The sequence below is a fragment of the Bombus pascuorum genome, chromosome 12 (assembly GCF_905332965.1).
Source record: "Bombus pascuorum chromosome 12, iyBomPasc1.1, whole genome shotgun sequence".
NCBI lineage: Eukaryota > Metazoa > Arthropoda > Insecta > Hymenoptera > Apidae > Bombus > Bombus pascuorum.
In genome coordinates this window covers 11,929,163-11,947,300 of record NC_083499.1, presented here as the reverse complement: position 1 = coordinate 11,947,300, position 18,138 = coordinate 11,929,163, and the positions used below count along the sequence as shown (strand labels likewise).

Sequence of the window (18,138 nt, the reverse complement as noted above, 5' to 3'; positions counted from 1 at the left end):
ATAAAGGCCCAAATTAGATTTTCTGAATATCGGATATAGTAGATTTAACGTAACTCCGTACTTTGAAGGAAGTGTTGCAGATTGATCGTGGGAGTTGGACCAAGAAACGGAGGAACGCGCGGACCGCGAACCGCCACAGTGTTGTCGACGAGAAGGATACACGAAGGCGAGAAATTCTTGTTTTTTTTTTACATCCGAACATCGAAAATCACGAGGAAAACGATGGTAGATGCACGTTCTAAAGGGTCATCGAACGAATAAACTCAATTGCCGTGGACACGTAAACCATTCGTGGATGAAGTGAAACACATGTGTCGGTCAAACTGTGTTTTCTACTATAGAGTGCCCGTCCCGTGTTTGATCCGTGAAAATCTTCCGTTTAGAAAGCCAACTTGTACGCCAGTTACAATAATTTATGAAATATCAACGTGCTTGGTTTTGAATAAGCCTATTAACGTGACGAGCTGCTTATTCGAAATGAAATAGAACTGATTGCAGAAGGCGGCAGTGCGTGGGTGGGTGGGTGTCTAGCGATTGCCACTCATGTATAGAAAATTCCTTTTGGAATTTTGCACAAAATGTTATTGTTTGATCAATGATAGTGTGCTTTTTTTATTCAGTATTATTCTGTTCAATTGATACATCATTAACTGGCACATTACCCAAACAAATGTTTTTGGACATAAGAAAAAAATATATCAGCTAAATTTCAGAGTAACGCTGTTCTCACTGTCAATTTTTGACCTAATGTCAATTTGACAGTTTTAAAGGAATAAGATCAATATGATTCTGTCTGCTTGTTGTTATCAACTTTGTTGATTCTGTAAGAAACCTACATTTACTATATTATTTTGTTACTATTGACATTATTGTTGAATTCTTCTAATGTCTTTTCATAGTGTCTAATATCTTAAGTTTTACCAAGTGTTCATTTCTTTTCTTGTAAAAGATGCTTTCCTCAAATTGTGAAACAAAGATACTTTAGCAAATACCTTCAAAATTGTCATTCATAGTTTCAAAACAAGAACCCATTTAAGGTTCTGCCTCTTTTGTTAAAGTGATATTAAGAGGCTAAAGTATGAAAGGTCAAGCGGAGAAAAATGGATATCGGTAAAGTATCAGCATGCGCGAGAAGTCAGCAGAATGTCATGCTCACGCAGGTCACGTGAGGGGCACAAGAGAAATGTGCTCACGTGATCCTTCTACATTACACTCAACCCTTACCAAGGCAAATGGTAAAAATTCAAACCCCCAATCAACACATCATTCAGAAACACGCATCGATAATAATCTACTTCCAACTCCTGGTGGACGTTTAAAATTTTTTAAAGACGGCAAGTTTATCTTGGAACTATCCCATCGTAGGGATGGAGAAAGAACTACATGGTTTCCAGTTCCAAAGAAAACCTTTTGGCCACCAGCTAGCACAACTCCAAATAGACAAGAGAGTTCCACCTCTCTTAGTGGTAAGTTCTACAAACACACAATTTGTTTTCTATAAAAGTAACTCAAATCTAACATCATTATTTACATTTACAGTTTCTGATGATAATTCTTCGGTTCAGTCAAGTCCTTGGCAAAGAGATCATTGTTGGAAACAAGCAAACCCAAGACGTAGAATATCTACAGAGTTTAATTTTTACTATTATAGAAGTCCGAAAAATCATTTGTGCGCGCATCCTCGTCTAATCGCAAGAAAGCGTAGACGTCCATTAGATCCTACTTCTTTGTTACTCGTTCCAGAATCAGTAACAAATTATACAAAACCAATTCGCAAAGCAAATGGAACATCGACGGGAAAGGTTTTGAACCTAATTATCGACAAATTGGCCCGTCTCCTAGATCCGAATGTCGTTTCACCTCGTAAACGTATCTTGCGCGAATTAGAGAGAGTATCGTTAGAGGATCAAGCGTCGAAAAGGCGCGCAACACCACAGCCGGTTTGTACAACAACGGCTCCTACTCCGTCACCAAAACAATTATCTTCATATAGTATAACAAGTATTTTGGGAGAAGATAAACCAAGTCACGAGCAAGGTTTTTTGAGGAATTTATTAAAACCAGATGATAGACAAACTGTGAAATACTCATCAAATAATTCATATCCAAGAGTACGAATGGATCCATACATTGGTACAACTAATGCACCTCTTCAGCACCCACTTTATGGTGTACCAATGTTACCTCCTGGACCATATAGAGCTCCCTTATGGATGCATTATCCATCACCCGTCCATTACCCACCTCCTATCCCATTATACGCACCGCCACCACCTCATCCACCATCTCCTCCAGTTCATCATTACAAAGACTACAGGGAACAGACTCTTACACCTCCTTCGGGTAAATTTTTAAGAATATATTATTTGGTATTTATTAAATGTTACAAAGAAAATTCATTTTATTTCTGTCCCGTTTAGATATGCCTCTAAATCTGTCGAAGCATGCGGGTTGAATCTCAGGATCATAAAAGTTGGTGCCTTATCAATGGACAAAAACTGCGTAAACACTGCCCGTGCAACGACAATGCGATATATTAGTATTTTTTTATCCGTAAACAATAGTATCATAGTAAGTAGAAATACGCAACCGGAAAAACAAAGTCTGGATGCTATTCTTGTACATACAAAAACGAAAACTGTCGAAGTCGACATAAATAAGTATTTTATATTAATGTTAAATTAAATCATGAGTAGTATTACACAATTTAATGTTAATTGTAATTAAAATTATGTATGTAGTACATGTAATCTTTTATCTTATATATGTGCTCATTGTTTTCTCTTTTTGATTGTCGCGGAAATACTTTATCGAAATTCATAAATGTGTTCACATTCTAAGAAGATTATGAAATGTGATTCTCACTCATAATTTTTACTACTCATGATATAAATACTATAATGAAGGAAAAAAGAGCATAGTCTCATCTTACGCATCTCACTTATGCATTATCTTGTTATTCTTATTAATGTTACTGTCATTATTATCATTAATAAATGATACGACTATCTATTTTAAAAGATTCATAAGAAAGACATAGAATTATGTACAGAGAACAGATTATTATATTTAGTAGAAATATTCCTACGAATAGTAATATGATATATATATAATAAATTTAGGTTAATAGCATCCACAACAGTATACATTTATTTATATAATATTAATGAACAAAAAAAAAACAAAATTGCTTGGTAAAGACCGTGGGGTGTGCCTTAAAAGATTACCTAAATTGCAAAAAACTAAATTATAAACACGAATCGATTCACGAATATGTATTATTATTACTACTATTACTACTGTGTATATATAAATATAATTTTGCGTTACGTATTTCCATCAAATCGACTATTCGTCATTATTTATTGTTAGTCAAACATTACCAAACGTTTAACGCGAAAGGCAAGCTCACACAGGCTCTACAAACTAGTGAGTAATTTTAACTATTCATTTACATACAATTTTTTATTAATTGAAACAGATGAAATATGTGACTGCGCGTAAGCAATTGTATAAAAAGACTAATTTCGTAAATATATAAATATTTCACATACTACATGAGAGTTTTTTTAATTTATTGTCACGTTACATGTGTGTTTCTATATTTATTCGATTTTATAAGATAAATCATTCTATTGTATAAATATATTTAAAATCCAAAGTAAATATCTATTTACTTTTAATAAAAAATAATTACCCTTCTTACACAAACATCTTATAGTAAATAATAGAAAAACATCAAGGAAATGATTTCAAATTTCGCGGGTATGCTGAAGAGTGCGCGAACAAATTTGCACTCTATCGTCCAGTTACCCCCACTCTTGCTTAAGGTAACGCAGACGCTTTCGAGACCGCGCAATCGTCGGGTCTTAGTACTATCCGATCCGTGGCCTTATTTTGTGGTATTCGTTGACCGGGTTGTATCGTATCTGATTACGTGTTTTCTATCAAAAATTCGTCGAAGTAGAATCCCGTAATAGAATCGGAACGAATAAATAACGCTTAGGGATCACGAACAGATATCTTAAGTGGAGTTTTTGAATGCACGCGGGTTACGAAGGAAAGCAAATGAATCCAGAACCCCCGGTAGAGGGGAGCAGGCCATATATTGCCTGAACGTATATGTAGCCCGCTCGGCAAAACGAAAATGGCGGTGTTCCTGTATGAACGGAGCAACGGCCACTGACGATGCTCGTTACGGTAACGGACACGTGAGCTAAATTCAGTGTGTAATTTTTTTTATATATCTTGTGTGCATTTACGAATATCATTCAAGTGTTCTATATCTGTACGCGGAAATAACCGGAGTCGAAGTGTGAATAAAATTTAGAGAAGCTAGCGCGAAAATTTTTTTCCTCGATTATTGGGACAAACAAACACGATGGAGTGACACCGCGAAGTGTTAACTCCGTGGACAAGTGGGAAGTGTCGGCTAATAGATTCGCGTAGTTGGAGGACGAGAAGCCTTCATGCCGATGCCGGCCGAATACCACGAGAACCACGGTAACCACGAGAACGCTAATTTCGCTCTCGGGGCCACACAGGACGCCAGCAACATGACGGCCAACATGTATCGAGTAGGAGGTAAAATAACCATACACATTTCGCCGGCTGATGAGGCCACGCGTCCAACTATCGAATCTCGTTCCTCATATCTTTAATTAACATTCAGAAAATTCATGTTTGCAAATGGTGTCCACGATATGGCGTTTTCCCCCCCTTTTCTGTATCTTCGTCCCTATCTTCGTTTTACCCGCGCAGCCCCTTAACTTTCCACCTTTCCATCCATTCTCCCTACCCCCTCTCTCTTTTCTGGCGTCCGTATGTACGTCTGCTTTCCTTCTGCTCTCCCTCTTTCCCCACTCTCGCCCTTCGTTCAGGTCATACTAATTTCTTGCATGATGATTCGGATGATTAGAATTCAATATTTCAGAATATCTGCTTTTGCCCCTTTTTTCTATTTACTAATTTTTATTCTATTTGAAAAAATTCCTTGATGATAGATCATCAGAATGTGTTTTCATCTACGCGCCAATGGTCCAGGGAACTAGTGTAATTTCAGCAAAATTATTTTTCCGTCTTCCCCTTTTTAATGTTGATTATGCAGGAAGGATCGAATATCAAGATCCAGACTGCGTTTTGCGAACGTACACTGGACTAGAATTTAGGATGTGTACATTCTATTTTTGTTTCTTTTCTATTACTCTGTAATGGATACTTTGTTTTTTTCTGATAAGCATATTCTCTCTATGCAAATTACAAGATTCTTTTCTTTCCGTTCTCTTACTTTTATGCTCGCGTTCATGTATTTTCAAACAGTATAGCATCGATATTTGTATTTCATAGAAATATAAGTAAACATTTCATAAGTAAATAAATTAATATATATATATATATATATATATATATATATATATATTAATAATATATAATATATATATATATATATATATTAATAAGATTTTATTTATCAATTTTATTTTTATTTATCATTTTATTTATCAATCGCTTCTCATTTATAAATACACTAATATTTATATAGCTAAATTAGAAATATTTATGAATTGAAATTATTTATATATTGCATGTAAAATATAATTAAACGGTTTTCTTTACACACACACATTTTATACATACTATTATTACAGCTTTTCTCTTGTAAAGAAGCATTATTAAATAGACTCCCCTTCCTTTAATTTATAGATTATGTATATTTTGAAACATCTTCCACATCTCCCTACCAGATAAGAAGGATAGAAGAATTGAATAAGGTAAGAAATGATATTATGGTTGTATTATGTTTCTTCTATTGTGATTGATATAAGTAAAGTTCAATTATGCATTGGTGCAGTAATTTAAATGTAACGCAGTAAATGTATCTTTGTTTTGGAAAATATATTTACAAAAGATTTTTGCTATTTTAGACAGCAAGTGGAAATGTAGAAGCAAAGGTCATGTGCTTCTTCAGGCGGAGGGATTTGCCATCTACATTAATTATGCTTGCCGATAAGCATCAGTGTAAGTAAAATTTATATTATTGTAAAAAGATATATTATAGCATAGTGCTATGTTGCATTTTAAGAAACTTGAAAATAGTTGCCTGTTATATTTTGATACAAAATTGATTTTTACTTAGAATTTTAGACCATATATACAAACATACATATTTTTTTGTGTAATTAATATCATGTTCAAATAGTTTTAGATTTGAACGTGAAATTTATAAAAACTGGTATTTTGATAAGTTTTTGTTGATGTTTAGTTGATTGGATACTAATACTAATGCATTGTAGATAATAATTATTAATAATAATTTAATTAATATAAGTAATAATGCATTGAAGATAAGATAATAACGTTATTTATTTTACCTCGCGTCACGGTGCAGATCGATAAGCATTTGCAAATGAAGAAAATAAAAATATTTTCGTATTGATTGCGAACATTTTTACTTTCTAGAAAGTACATATTTTGATCAATATTATTAGTAAGTAGATTATGCTACATATATTAGATATTCAATTGATGATTGTTAGTTCGAGAAATGATGTGATGAAAACGCATGCATAATTGATGCTATTAACAGAAACGTTTATTATGTTGGTTTAAGAATATTCTTGATAGTTTCGAACGATTCGAGGCGATGAAAGCGTGAAATTGCTCGTTATTATCACTCCCATGTTCCCGCTAAAAGAGACATGTAACAAATGAAATATCTTCTCAAAAAATGCATTTTCATTCCTGTATAATGTTTCAACGAAAATCGAGAAAATATAACCATTGGAATATGTCGCCATCGCTGTTGCGATATTCAGAATTTTCAGACACGTTACATTTCAGCATATACTTTCTCGCGTGAGGAAAATAATACGATTTCAAAAATAAAAAAATAATTTGTTCAATTTCACGCGTTTTAATACATATATACGCATATATATGTGCCTCCGAAGCTTTCTCGATTTTTCCTTTGCAATAGCAAAGATAATGAGACGCGGGGATTTGGGGGTGGGAATGTATAATAAGTAAAGTTGGGGGTGGCAGAGGGGTGAAATGGGGGTTGTATCGATCTGCCGGGGGTGGGCTGGGGGTGGTACGCCTGCCAACCCACCTCTCCCTCTTTCTACCTCTCACCCAAGTCCCTCATACCATCCCTCCTTGCTTCCCGCCACCCTGAACTAAATGAATGACTGACGCAGGGGTCGGTTGGGTATGTGTTGCGTGTACTCGGACACAGACTTGTAAGAACACCGATAGACATACACGATAACCGGACACATAGACATGTACGAATAACAGGCAGAGAGAAACAGGACACACGCGCGCGCGCGCACATATCCATACATACATAATGTTCGCGCGCAAACGAATGTATATGTGTCTCGGCGAAAATGGTGGGCCCCACTAGCCATCTTCGTTTTAAGCATTTACTCCCCCGCTTCTCTTTTCCTCCCTTCTCTTCTTTTCTACAGTATGTACGTGTATGTACGTGTATGTATACGTGAATATACACTTTCTCGTGTCTCTTCCTCTTTGCCCGTAGCTCTATGTCCGTCTGCCGGTATTTGCTTCGAATCGGGTTTTTTCCCCTTTTTCTCTCGTTCTCTCTAGCTCCACCATTTCTATACTCTCAAATTTCAGAAAAAAATGTACGAATTTTGCCTTGAACAGATTCCGTATTGTTCTGTGTGGAACAATATGAAAATATTAAAAATAGTATATGTTTGAGATGTCGCGCTTCTTCTCATGATCACAGAATCATTTTACTTCTTAACAACCTTTGGTATATGAAATTCTTTAAATTTTTTATAATATTCGAGAATTGTGTGTAAATTCACTAAGATTTCTAATATTGTTTAGATTTGGTATTTTTTTATAGTTGCAACTTTTATGATTCCAACTTAAAAACTGCTTTATAATGCAGTAATTTGTAATGTTGCGTGAAGATTATATTCGAAATAATAATAATATTTCGATATTGTATGGTCATATTAAAATATTATTGTAGTCTATATTAATACCATTATATGATAAGCTTTTAAATAAAGGTCTTTGATGATAATTTACTTACATGATCACAGTATAATTGTAAATAGAAACGTGAGTGGAATTGGTTGACAGAATCAAAGTTATTTTTTATATTATATATGTATTAATTGTTTAGATATTAGCCAAATGTAGCTAGATGTCATAATAGATGAAAACCATTGGCCAATGAAGTTAAAGGCTGCCTGCGTCCTTAGTTGTTAAATTTTATAGAAAAATAAATTTTGAAAGCATGTGTTAAAATTGTATTAAAGAAAAAGTATGATGAAAAACATAGTAGAGTGGGTTCTATGATACAAATTGCAGTGGCAAACGCGGAGCAGCAGAGGTCAGAATCCCCTGCAAACATGCAGAATCAGAAACTGGAGAATCCAGATACTACTAAGGAAATGACTAATAAAGATGGGATCGGGCCCAAAGTGATGAACAAAGGGGGCGGGAAGGGGGGCTGGCTGAAAGCCCCACTATCAGAGGCCCAAGAGCCTCATGGTGAGTGAACTAGTCAGTTAAAAGGTGCTCCTTACAGATGAATTTTATTAGATTTCTTCATCATTTAAGAGATTCTAAATAAAACTATTAATACGAAAAATTCAATGTATTTGTTGTTAATAGTAAATATTACATAATTTAAAACAAATAGTAATGAAAATTGAAAGTTAATCAATTCATCAGTAAGTATTACACAACATGCACCTTTTGGTTGTCTTGTTAGTCTCATATAGAAGCCAGTGATGATATAAGGCTAATGATCTAGCGGCGGGATTTATAAAATTCTTTGTAATCTTGGTGAATGGCATTAGTTTTGGCTGGATTCACTGTAAGGCCGAAGAAACAATAAATTGGGTTTAACTAAGGCCTCTTCCTTCAAGTTATATGGAAAGGGGGTCTAATCATTAAGTGTGAGCTTAATAAACCCATACATTCCATGACAATATACAGTTACAATCGTTTCATCATTCTTTTTATTTATTCGTATAATCATCTACATTTTTTATTAATCTTTTTATATGTCACTGCAATAGCAATTTTATTCTAATACATAAATCCTAAATTCATTCTCATTAAAACAATCCTAATAATTCTACTACCTAGACAAAAATCCCGCTGCACAAAATGATAATTCTTTAGTAATCTGAGGCTTCTTCGAATAATTTACATTTCTTTGGAAGCTAATTCCATTTCCGTTATGATATATAATACATCAATCAATGTTGCTTTTTCTTCTTTTGTTGCCCGCTCTCGCTAATATTTTAGTTCACTGTCATAAGTTTTGATTGATTCTGCCACATTCCTACGTTTCATTTACATTTTATTTATTTATGTTATGAAAGAAAAAGAATAATACTGATAAAAGGCCAAATTTGCATGAATAAATTTATGGATAATTCCATTTTTCATGAAAAAAATTTAAATAATGCAAAAGATTAATATTTTTTGGAACATTTAATTAAAGATACTAGTAATCTTGCTTTAAATGTTGAATTTTTATTGGTATTATATCATATAAAAAACAATAAAATTACTTGGTCATTTTTTAATATATTACTTATATAGCCTTCATTAATCCTTTTATTTTTGAGTAAAATATTTTGTAGTTTAAGCTTTTTTAGAATATTTATTTATACATTTGAGATAGTAAAATATAATTTTAATCCTTTTCACACGCAGGGATGGAAGAAAATGTAGTTGGTGCTGGAGGAGTTACAGAATTAAGTTCTAAGCAACGTCATCAAATGAAGCACAGAGAACTGTTTCTATCACGTCAGGTAGAAACAATGCCTGCAACTCATATAAGAGGCAAATGTTGTGTAACATTATTAAATGAAACAGAATCTTTACTAAGCTATTTAAACAAAGAGGACTCTTTCTTCTATTGCTTAGTATTTGATCCTGCTCAACGTACTTTGCTTGCTGACAAAGGTATTCATTAATATTAAAAATTTTCAGATACTATGATCATATTTATTCTAACTTTCTGTTATATATTTAAACTTTAATCAATGTAAAACATTACAGGTGAAATTAGAGTAGGTAGTAGATATCAAGCTGATGGAATAGCACCAGCTCCGCTGACACCTGCTGAAAGAGAGTCAGATCCTCGTAGGTTGCAAGATTTAGAAACGTTGGTTTGGACGCCACGACATTCATTAACAGACCGTCAAATTGATCAATTCCTTGTTGTCAGTAGATCTGTAGGCACATTTGCAAGAGCTTTAGACTGTTCATCTTCAGTTAAACAACCATCATTACACATGTCTGCAGCAGCTGCATCTAGAGACATTACTCTTGTAAATATCATTATCATTGTTACTGTTGTATAACTATATAACTAACTAACTATGAAGAAAAAACATACCTTACACCAGTTTATATTTGTAGTTCCATGCAATGGATACCTTACATCGGCACAATTATGAGATTGCAAAAGCTATGTCATCTTTAGTACCCAGCACTGGTCCAGTATTATGCAGAGACGAAATGGAAGAGTGGAGTGCATCTGAAGCAAATCTTTTTGAAGAAGCCCTTGATAAGTATGGAAAGGATTTTTCTGATATACGTCAAGACTTTGTAAGTACGCAAGATATTTGAAATCTCAAAATTCATTACTTTATGATATGTTGTTTTAATAAATACTTGTATGTTTCAGTTACCATGGAAAACATTAAAGAACGTTATCGAATATTATTATATGTGGAAGACAACCGATAGATACGTACAACAAAAAAGGGTGAAAGCTGTAGAAGCTGAAAGTAAATTAAAACAGGTTTATATACCAAACTACAATAAAACAACTCCACCTACAACTGCCCCTTCTGCAGCAACAATTGTACCTCTTGGTAATAGTAATAGTAACAGTAATGGGAAACCAACGAATGTTCTCAACGGTAACAGTAATGGTAATATGACAACTGATAATAGCGGAATATTGATGGTTGGAGTTAGTGGAAAACCATGTGAAAGTTGTCAAGTAATGCAAAGTCCACAGTGGTATGCTTGGGGTCCATCACACATGCAATGTCGTCTTTGTCAATCTTGTTGGACATATTGGAAGAAATATGGCGGTTTGAAGGTATATTTCAATGAATATACCTATATGAGTAATGATGATCATATAATGCACGAAAATATTTTACCTTTTTTTTCTTCCCCCTCTCTCTAAAAAAAAAACTTAAAATTTAGGTTCCATCGCGTATGGATGATGTTGATTTGGAAAGAAAAAGAGGTGGTACTGGTTCAGATGAAGAAAGTAAAGGAATAGGCGGTGCTCATAGACCTCATCGATGTAGCATTCCTTCTTGTGGTAAAGAGTTCAAGCTCAAAGCACATCTAAGTCGTCATTACGCGAGTGCTCATGGTGTTGACCTACGTGGAAGTGGAGCAAGTGGAGGTGGTGGCGGTGGATCTCCCAGACCTGTGATGAAAACTCGATCAGCGTTTTATTTACGTACTTCAGCATTGGCGCGAGCTGCACGGCGATTATGTGCAGCACAATTACGCACACGCCATGCAGCGCGAGCACCTCATCAACCTATAAATGCAGCACCATTGCGACACCTTTGCGCCTCTCCTCAATTAACATCAAAAAGCCCTGCGGAGTTACGTATTTTAGCACGTGCTGTACGACCTCGACCTCGTCCTCGTGTAACCGATATAGCAACGCGTTTAGGTGATCATCCTGCTCCACGACAACCTGGAGATTGGGATTGGTTAGCCCTTACAGCACCAGCACAAAGAAAACAACCAGATCGGGTTTCTTTCCCTAGACCACCAAAAGCACCAGGTGCATAAGCTTTTATTGAATAAAATGTTTTTCTTATTATTAATACGATGTATTTAATATCTTATGTATTATAATATCATGAATTTTATTGTTATAGATGGAAGTCTTTTGTATGAAAGGGTACCAAATAAATCTGAAGTAGATAGACTGACGGTAACTCCACCTCAACCACAACCTAGTATGCAAGCTCAACAAACGATAATGAAACGCCCGAGACCTCCATTCGATGAAATCAACGGGTCAGATGGTAAGTTTTAGATTCATGTTTATTATGCATGTATATTATGTAATTTTAGATCCTTGTATTGAATATGATTTTTGTTTACTGGCTTCTACTCTGATGTGGATTGGGATGAAGGTAAAATAATTGAGTGCCTAAGAGCTTTAAATATTCAACCAATAAAACAAATAATCAAAATTATTAAATTGAACAGTTTAACATTTGTTCCAAAGGAATACACATCATCGGTTTAATAGTTTTATATTATTTCAATATTTCATGCATTTTAGAGATTAAATATTTTATAAATATAAATACTTTTAATAGGTATTGCCCTAAGTGCAGGGCTCCCTGGTGGACCACCTGCAAAAAGGGCCCATCATTCTCAGCAGCTCCATCCAAAACATACTTTGGAACACACAGCACCTGCTGTTCTTCCCCTAGCACCACCTCTGAATGGAAGAGCTGCTCATCCTCATACTCTGCCACATGGTCCACCACTATCTAGAAGTAATGCGCGTAAACAAGTGATTTCGTGGATGGATGCACCTGACGACGTCTACTTTCGCGCTACAGATCAGACAAAGTGAGTATTGTTGCATGTTTTATAATATAATATTTCATTATACGCGTTTACTAATGGAACAAGAAAAGAAAGGTACAAATATTTAGATTTATATCGTTATAAATTCGCAGAAGACTTAGAAGAACCCTTTCATCGGCTGATCTTCGAAGAGCAGCGCGCAAACCTTGGCGTAGATTACAAGCTCCTTTACATCCTCCTCATCCGCAGAGAGCAGTACGTGGAGATGATATGGTGGTCATTCTCGACTGAATCAGTAATACAATCAAGCAGGTGAACTGATAAGTCTAATCAGTTTGCCGCTAAAGGAACCATGCTGTTGTTGTAATTTTAATGCCAGAATCAGCACAGTGAAGATAACTCAGCTCTATGTATTGTCATTGGCAACTCTGATGTTGAGCAAGGACTAATCGCTGTTTGGAATTTTTTAAATCGATAATTTTCGAGACAGCAAATCGCCGAAACTGAAGGCCTCGCTTAACGGAATTTGCATGTTACACTGACATCGCTGAAACATACTTCACATGTATAGACGAACGGCAACAACTCTGGAACGAACTTTTATCGAATCTTAAGGGGAAAAAAATGAAAATAAGAAATCGAATCAGTCGAAGGAACACATTTTCTATTCGTATTAATTAGTTATTGTTGTTATTAATAATAATTATTAATAATTGAATGTACATATACGTCATACCACATCCACGCATAACCAGACAACAGAAGTGTCCAATGAGTATTGGGCATAAGTTATTGGTTAAATTGACCTCCATACCACGCGTATTAGCTCATTAAAAATGTTACGGCCATGCGCGTAACAGAGACAAGTATGGAAGGAGAGGAGAGAAAGAGAGGGAGAGAAAGCGAAAGAGAGAAAGGATAAGAACGTACGTGAGAAAGAAGAAAGAATGCTCATTGTGAATATTTTTATTAAATTTTCAAGTTTAATGACTTAAGTCGCTAAAATTAATAAATAAACATAAGCATAAGTGTAAGAATATACTAGTCCTTTTTCCATTCTATCCAGTTTCCTGTTATAGTTATATAAAATATGCATTATAAAAAAATGTTTATAATTTACACACACACACACACACACACACACACACACACACACATATGTGTATATATATGTGTGTGTGCGTGTGTGTGTATGTATATATATATATTAATGCTATTCTTTATAGAACATTCTTTTTAATATTTATATTTAATACATTTATTCCGTTGATAGTGAAATAATTTTCGGTGCTTGTATAAATTAACATTTTATTTTTATGCTGTCAAACATACATATCTTTCCTCTTTTTCTTTTATTTTTAAAGTATGGATATTGATGTAGTAATCAATATTGAATATTTTTACTCATATGATATGAATAAGATATTAATATTTTCGAACAAGAGAGAAATATTTTTTAATTCAAGAAATTTTATCTTACATTTTCTTAACCTTTTACATGTATATACATATATTGTGATATAATTCAAAATGCCTGTATAATTTATATTATCATCATAATAACTTTTATCAGGTTTTATCAACATTTGTTAATAAAAATTCATGTTTTCCTATTGATTGTAAATAAGTTAAAATTAGAATGATAATTGAAACTGGTAAAAAGTAATGCGTTGTTTATTTCATTTTTTTAATATTTGGAAATAAATTGTTTTATGAATTTTTAACTAATTTTTTAAACAAAAAATGATAAATTTTCTTGATTAATTATTGACATTTTATTGAAATATTCAATAAGATGAACCAACCTTTTTAACAATAAGAAGTGTTCTCTAGTGCATATGTATTCTATGTTTTTTCGACACGTATGTAAGGTACTGTTGTATATACGTATGACATGCATACTTAGTTTATTATTACATAATGTAATATCAATATTTTTCTATTAAAGGCTTGATTCCAAGATGTAAATAAATATGTATAAAGTTTTAATGTATTAATACATGATATTGTCCGAAGGAACGAAAACTTGAGGATTTTCGTGCGTAATTTTATTGACGCAGTTAAGAAGCTATTTTTGAGTTGGGTATTTAATACTTAGAAAGATTTCTTTTAGTAATTGTAACAGTACTTTTAATTTCTCATATTTACCGCGGTCTCAATAGCCGAGAGTGTCATAAATAAAACAAATAATCATAAATGTGATTACTTCCGAGGAGTAATTTATCTAATTGTAGCAATTCCACTGATCGAGGGACACTCCGAAGAATTTCCGTGACCCTTACCTAAGTGAATTATTAAATACGAAGCCTTACGTTTTTCCCGCCCAGGATCTTCGGCACTTCAAGCGCACGGAAGAACAATGAGCGAACCTGCTGATTGGCTATTTTCTTGCGTTCGATAAAAACCAATCAGCATGTATATTCCGTTTTGGGCCTTATTGGACGCTCAATCAAAATTAGTAAAGAGGTTAGTTTCGTTTTTAAATCATCTTATCGTCAACTTCTTTGAGCAGTCATAGTCGTGGAATAAAGATTGTTTTACTCTCTTAGCATTTGGAGAGTACAATCCCAGTAGAGTTTTAAATTTTGAATCGAATTAAGCTCTCAACAATCTGAGACTTAAATATTGTTTAAGTGCACATAACGATCATTTGTAAATCTTATTTCAACAATAGTCAGAGACAATTCGAAATCTTCTCATCGTTTGGAGAACAACACCCCTTAGTGTTGTTGGCACTTCTTCTTTCGTTCATTCATTACTCTCACTTGTAAATAAGTTACCCAAGATTAATTCGGCCGGTAACAAGTGCAGTGCTGTGTCATCGTCATCGGACACGCGTACGCACAAACATGGAGAATATAGCAGGAAATGAGGTTAGTTTTGTTTTCATTTCAAGGAAAATTATGTTAGTCATATATCAATTACTATAATTTTGATTTATATTTGAATTAAAATTTTACATAAATTTGTATTATGTTTCGTCGCGCATAAAGTACGCTTATAAACTGTAGTTCATTTATCTTAGTAATTTTCAATTATACACTTTATAACAGACTCAACAAATGGCTCATCAAATGTCATCTTTAATGAATATACCTCCAAATAACCATGGAGTGCCAGGAATAGATCCTCCAAAAACATTACCTAGTTTATTAAGTTTGAAAGTAAGTCCGCCAAGTGAATTACAAAATCAGACTTCATCAGATGATAATGGTCGAGATGCAGATAGTGATTCCATGAAATTACCAGCAGCTTTAGAACAAGCTTTAGCTTTTAAAACTGAAAGAGCTAAAGAAGTGGGAGCAGATCCAAATGATATAGTTTCATTAGGAAAGTCACCAAATCATGAAACTGTAGGAGAAGATGTATCTCAGTTAGATGATGTCATACTTGAACCTGAAACAACAACAGAAAAAATAGATGTGAAGACCAATAAGACCAAAAAGAAGAAAAAGAAAAAGAGGAAGAAACACAATGGAAAGGAGGTGGAAAATAAAAAGGACAATGCAGAAAATGCAAAACCAAGAGAAGATTTGCCAGAAATTGAATACATTCAAGAAATTCCAACTGTTAATGACTTAGAACCAATGTATCGTCAATTTGCCAGAATATTTGAGGCATTCAAATTAACTGAACCTGAACCAAAATCTACAGAGACAGAAAAGGGAGAACCAATAGGACAGTATCCACCAGTAACAACATTACAAACAACAGGTACTGTACCAAGTAAAGTACCACCATTAGATGATTTCGATGATGATGCAAATCAACAACAACAACAGCAAGGAACTGGAGAGAATGGAGCTCCACGACTATCCAAGAGGAAACTGAAGAGGCTAACACGTTTGAGTGTTGCAGAATTAAAACAACTCGTAGGACGACCAGATGTTGTAGAAATGCATGATGTTACTGCAAGGGACCCAAAACTTCTTGTACAACTAAAAGCCCACCGTAACACAGTGCCTGTACCCAGACACTGGTGTTTCAAAAGGAAATATTTACAAGGGAAACGTGGTATAGAAAAACCTCCTTTTGACTTACCAGATTTCATAAAACGCACAGGTATTACAGAAATGAGAGCAAGTCTTCAAGAAAGAGACGATACACGTACATTAAAAGCTAAAATGCGAGAAAGAGCAAGACCTAAGCTTGGCAAAATAGACATTGATTATCAGAAATTACATGATGCATTCTTTAAATGGCAAACTAAACCTCGTATGACTATTCATGGTGATTTATATTACGAGGGTAAAGAATTCGAAACTCGATTAAAGGAAAAGAAACCTGGAGAACTGTCTGATGAATTACGTACTGCCCTTGGAATGCCAGTAGGGCCTAATTGTCATAAAGTACCACCTCCATGGTTAATCGCTATGCAGCGGTATGGACCACCACCAAGTTATCCCAACTTAAAGATACCTGGTTTAAATGCACCAATTCCGGAAGGATGTGCATTTGGTTATCATGCTGGTGGTTGGGGAAAACCTCCCGTAGATGAAACAGGTAGACCTTTGTATGGAGACGTATTTGGTATATCTCGTACACCAGGTGGAGATAATATGGATGAAGAAATAGATAGAGGTATGTGGGGTGAACCTGAATCAGAATCTTCCGGAGATGAAGATGAAGACGAAGATGCAGAGGAAGGTGGAGAAGGTGAAGGAGAAGGAAAAGATGGAGATGGAGATGCAAGTGGTTTAGTTACACCCGGAGCAGAAGGATTAATAACTCCTAGTGGAATAACATCAATTCCGGCGGGATTGGAAACTCCAGAAACAATAGAATTAAGGAAAAAGAAAATTGAAAGCGAAATGGAAGGAGGTGATACTCCTGCTTTGTACACAGTTTTGCAAGAAAGACGAACAGAAGGTCTTGGAGCTAGCATGATGGGTAGTACGCATGTATATGATATGACTGGTGCAGCAGGAGGTCAAGCACCACCGTCTGTAATTGCCGCACGACGTGGAGTAAGTGGAACAACATCAGATGGAAGAACAGAGAAAGATGGAGCTGTTGAATTAGCATTAGACCCAAGCGAATTAGATTTAGACTCTGAAGCAATGGCATCACGGTACGAAGAAACAATGAGATCGCGACAAGCTCATTTAAGGAGAGAAGATTTATCAGACATGCTTCAAGATCATGTACAACGGCAAAAAGTAAGTATATTATTGGATATTGATAAATTGATAAATTGATAAATTGAATATTTATTAAATTAATTTTGCTTATCTCTCTCTTTACAGAGTAAACGCAAACGGCAACAAAGTCAAGATTCGAAAGCCTCGAAGAAATACAAAGAATTCAAATTTTAAGCATAATTAATTAAATGACATATTATATAAAAACAAAAATTACTTATTTAAAATATATAGGAATTAAATATAGCGTCAGGACTTCTTGAATAATTGATTATTACCCTTAAATCATTATACATGATTTAGTATTATTGCTACTAGAGTATCCAAGTTTATATATTTATATTTCAATTAATTTCTTTCAAAAGAAAAACAAAAATATATCAATTTTTATTACATCAAATAAAAACAA

At 34.3% G+C, this 18,138-nt stretch overlaps 3 protein-coding genes and 1 non-coding gene across 8 annotated transcripts; all 4 read left to right on the top strand.

The window, feature by feature from the left end:
* Positions 1-123: 123 nt before the first annotated feature.
* Positions 124-3,556, top strand: LOC132912884 (uncharacterized). Its single transcript, XM_060970683.1, has 3 exons — positions 124-1,466; positions 1,540-2,343; positions 2,421-3,556. The coding sequence occupies exons 1-3, from the start codon at positions 1,124-1,126 to the stop codon at positions 2,453-2,455; spliced, it is 1,182 nt and encodes a 393-aa protein (XP_060826666.1). The 5' UTR covers positions 124-1,123; the 3' UTR covers positions 2,456-3,556.
* A 295-nt stretch (positions 3,557-3,851) lies between these two features.
* On the top strand, positions 3,852-13,627 carry LOC132912875 (metastasis-associated protein MTA2). 5 transcript variants are annotated; one of them, XM_060970663.1, is made up of 13 exons: positions 3,853-4,584; positions 5,704-5,771; positions 5,925-6,018; positions 8,350-8,532; positions 9,712-9,963; positions 10,060-10,331; positions 10,423-10,611; positions 10,691-11,113; positions 11,224-11,824; positions 11,922-12,072; positions 12,154-12,182; positions 12,372-12,630; positions 12,741-13,627. In XM_060970663.1, the coding sequence occupies exons 1-13, from the start codon at positions 4,470-4,472 to the stop codon at positions 12,877-12,879; spliced, it is 2,775 nt and encodes a 924-aa protein (XP_060826646.1). In that variant the 5' UTR covers positions 3,853-4,469; the 3' UTR covers positions 12,880-13,627. The 5 variants fall into 5 exon arrangements, with proteins under 5 accessions (XP_060826650.1, XP_060826646.1, XP_060826648.1 ...); XM_060970665.1 differs by lacking the exon at positions 8,350-8,532 and having other exon boundaries at positions 3,854-4,584; XM_060970664.1 differs by lacking the exon at positions 12,154-12,182 and having other exon boundaries at positions 3,854-4,584; positions 11,922-12,071.
* Positions 8,814-8,978, top strand: LOC132913082 (small nucleolar RNA U85). Its single transcript, XR_009659326.1, has one exon. It is a non-coding gene; the product is annotated as a small nucleolar RNA U85 (small nucleolar RNA).
* A 1,265-nt stretch (positions 13,628-14,892) lies between the features above and the next one.
* Positions 14,893-17,976, top strand: LOC132912879 (splicing factor 3B subunit 2). The gene is made up of 3 exons (XM_060970675.1): positions 14,893-15,461; positions 15,642-17,747; positions 17,835-17,976. Exons 1-3 carry the CDS (start codon positions 15,438-15,440, stop codon positions 17,901-17,903), a joined length of 2,199 nt encoding a protein of 732 aa, XP_060826658.1. The 5' UTR covers positions 14,893-15,437; the 3' UTR covers positions 17,904-17,976.
* The last annotated feature ends 162 nt before the right edge of the window (positions 17,977-18,138 follow it).

Bases quoted from the DNA above. Each gene is read 5' to 3' on its own strand.
- LOC132912884 (XM_060970683.1), top strand. From the start codon at position 1,124: ATGCGCGAGAAGTCAGCAGAATGTCATGCTCACGCAGGTCACGTGAGG. The intron at 1,467-1,539 runs GTAAGTTCTACA...TTACATTTACAG, and splicing joins GAGTTCCACCTCTCTTAGTG to TTTCTGATGATAATTCTTCG. The intron at 2,344-2,420 runs GTAAATTTTTAA...TGTCCCGTTTAG, and splicing joins GACTCTTACACCTCCTTCGG to ATATGCCTCTAAATCTGTCG.
- LOC132912875 (XM_060970663.1), top strand. From the start codon at position 4,470: ATGCCGATGCCGGCCGAATACCACGAGAACCACGGTAACCACGAGAAC. The intron at 8,533-9,711 runs GTGAGTGAACTA...TTTCACACGCAG, and splicing joins AGAGGCCCAAGAGCCTCATG to GGATGGAAGAAAATGTAGTT. The intron at 11,825-11,921 runs GTGCATAAGCTT...TTATTGTTATAG, and splicing joins TAGACCACCAAAAGCACCAG to ATGGAAGTCTTTTGTATGAA.
- LOC132912879 (XM_060970675.1), top strand. From the start codon at position 15,438: ATGGAGAATATAGCAGGAAATGAG. The intron at 15,462-15,641 runs GTTAGTTTTGTT...ACTTTATAACAG, and splicing joins AGAATATAGCAGGAAATGAG to ACTCAACAAATGGCTCATCA. The intron at 17,748-17,834 runs GTAAGTATATTA...CTCTCTTTACAG, and splicing joins ATCATGTACAACGGCAAAAA to AGTAAACGCAAACGGCAACA.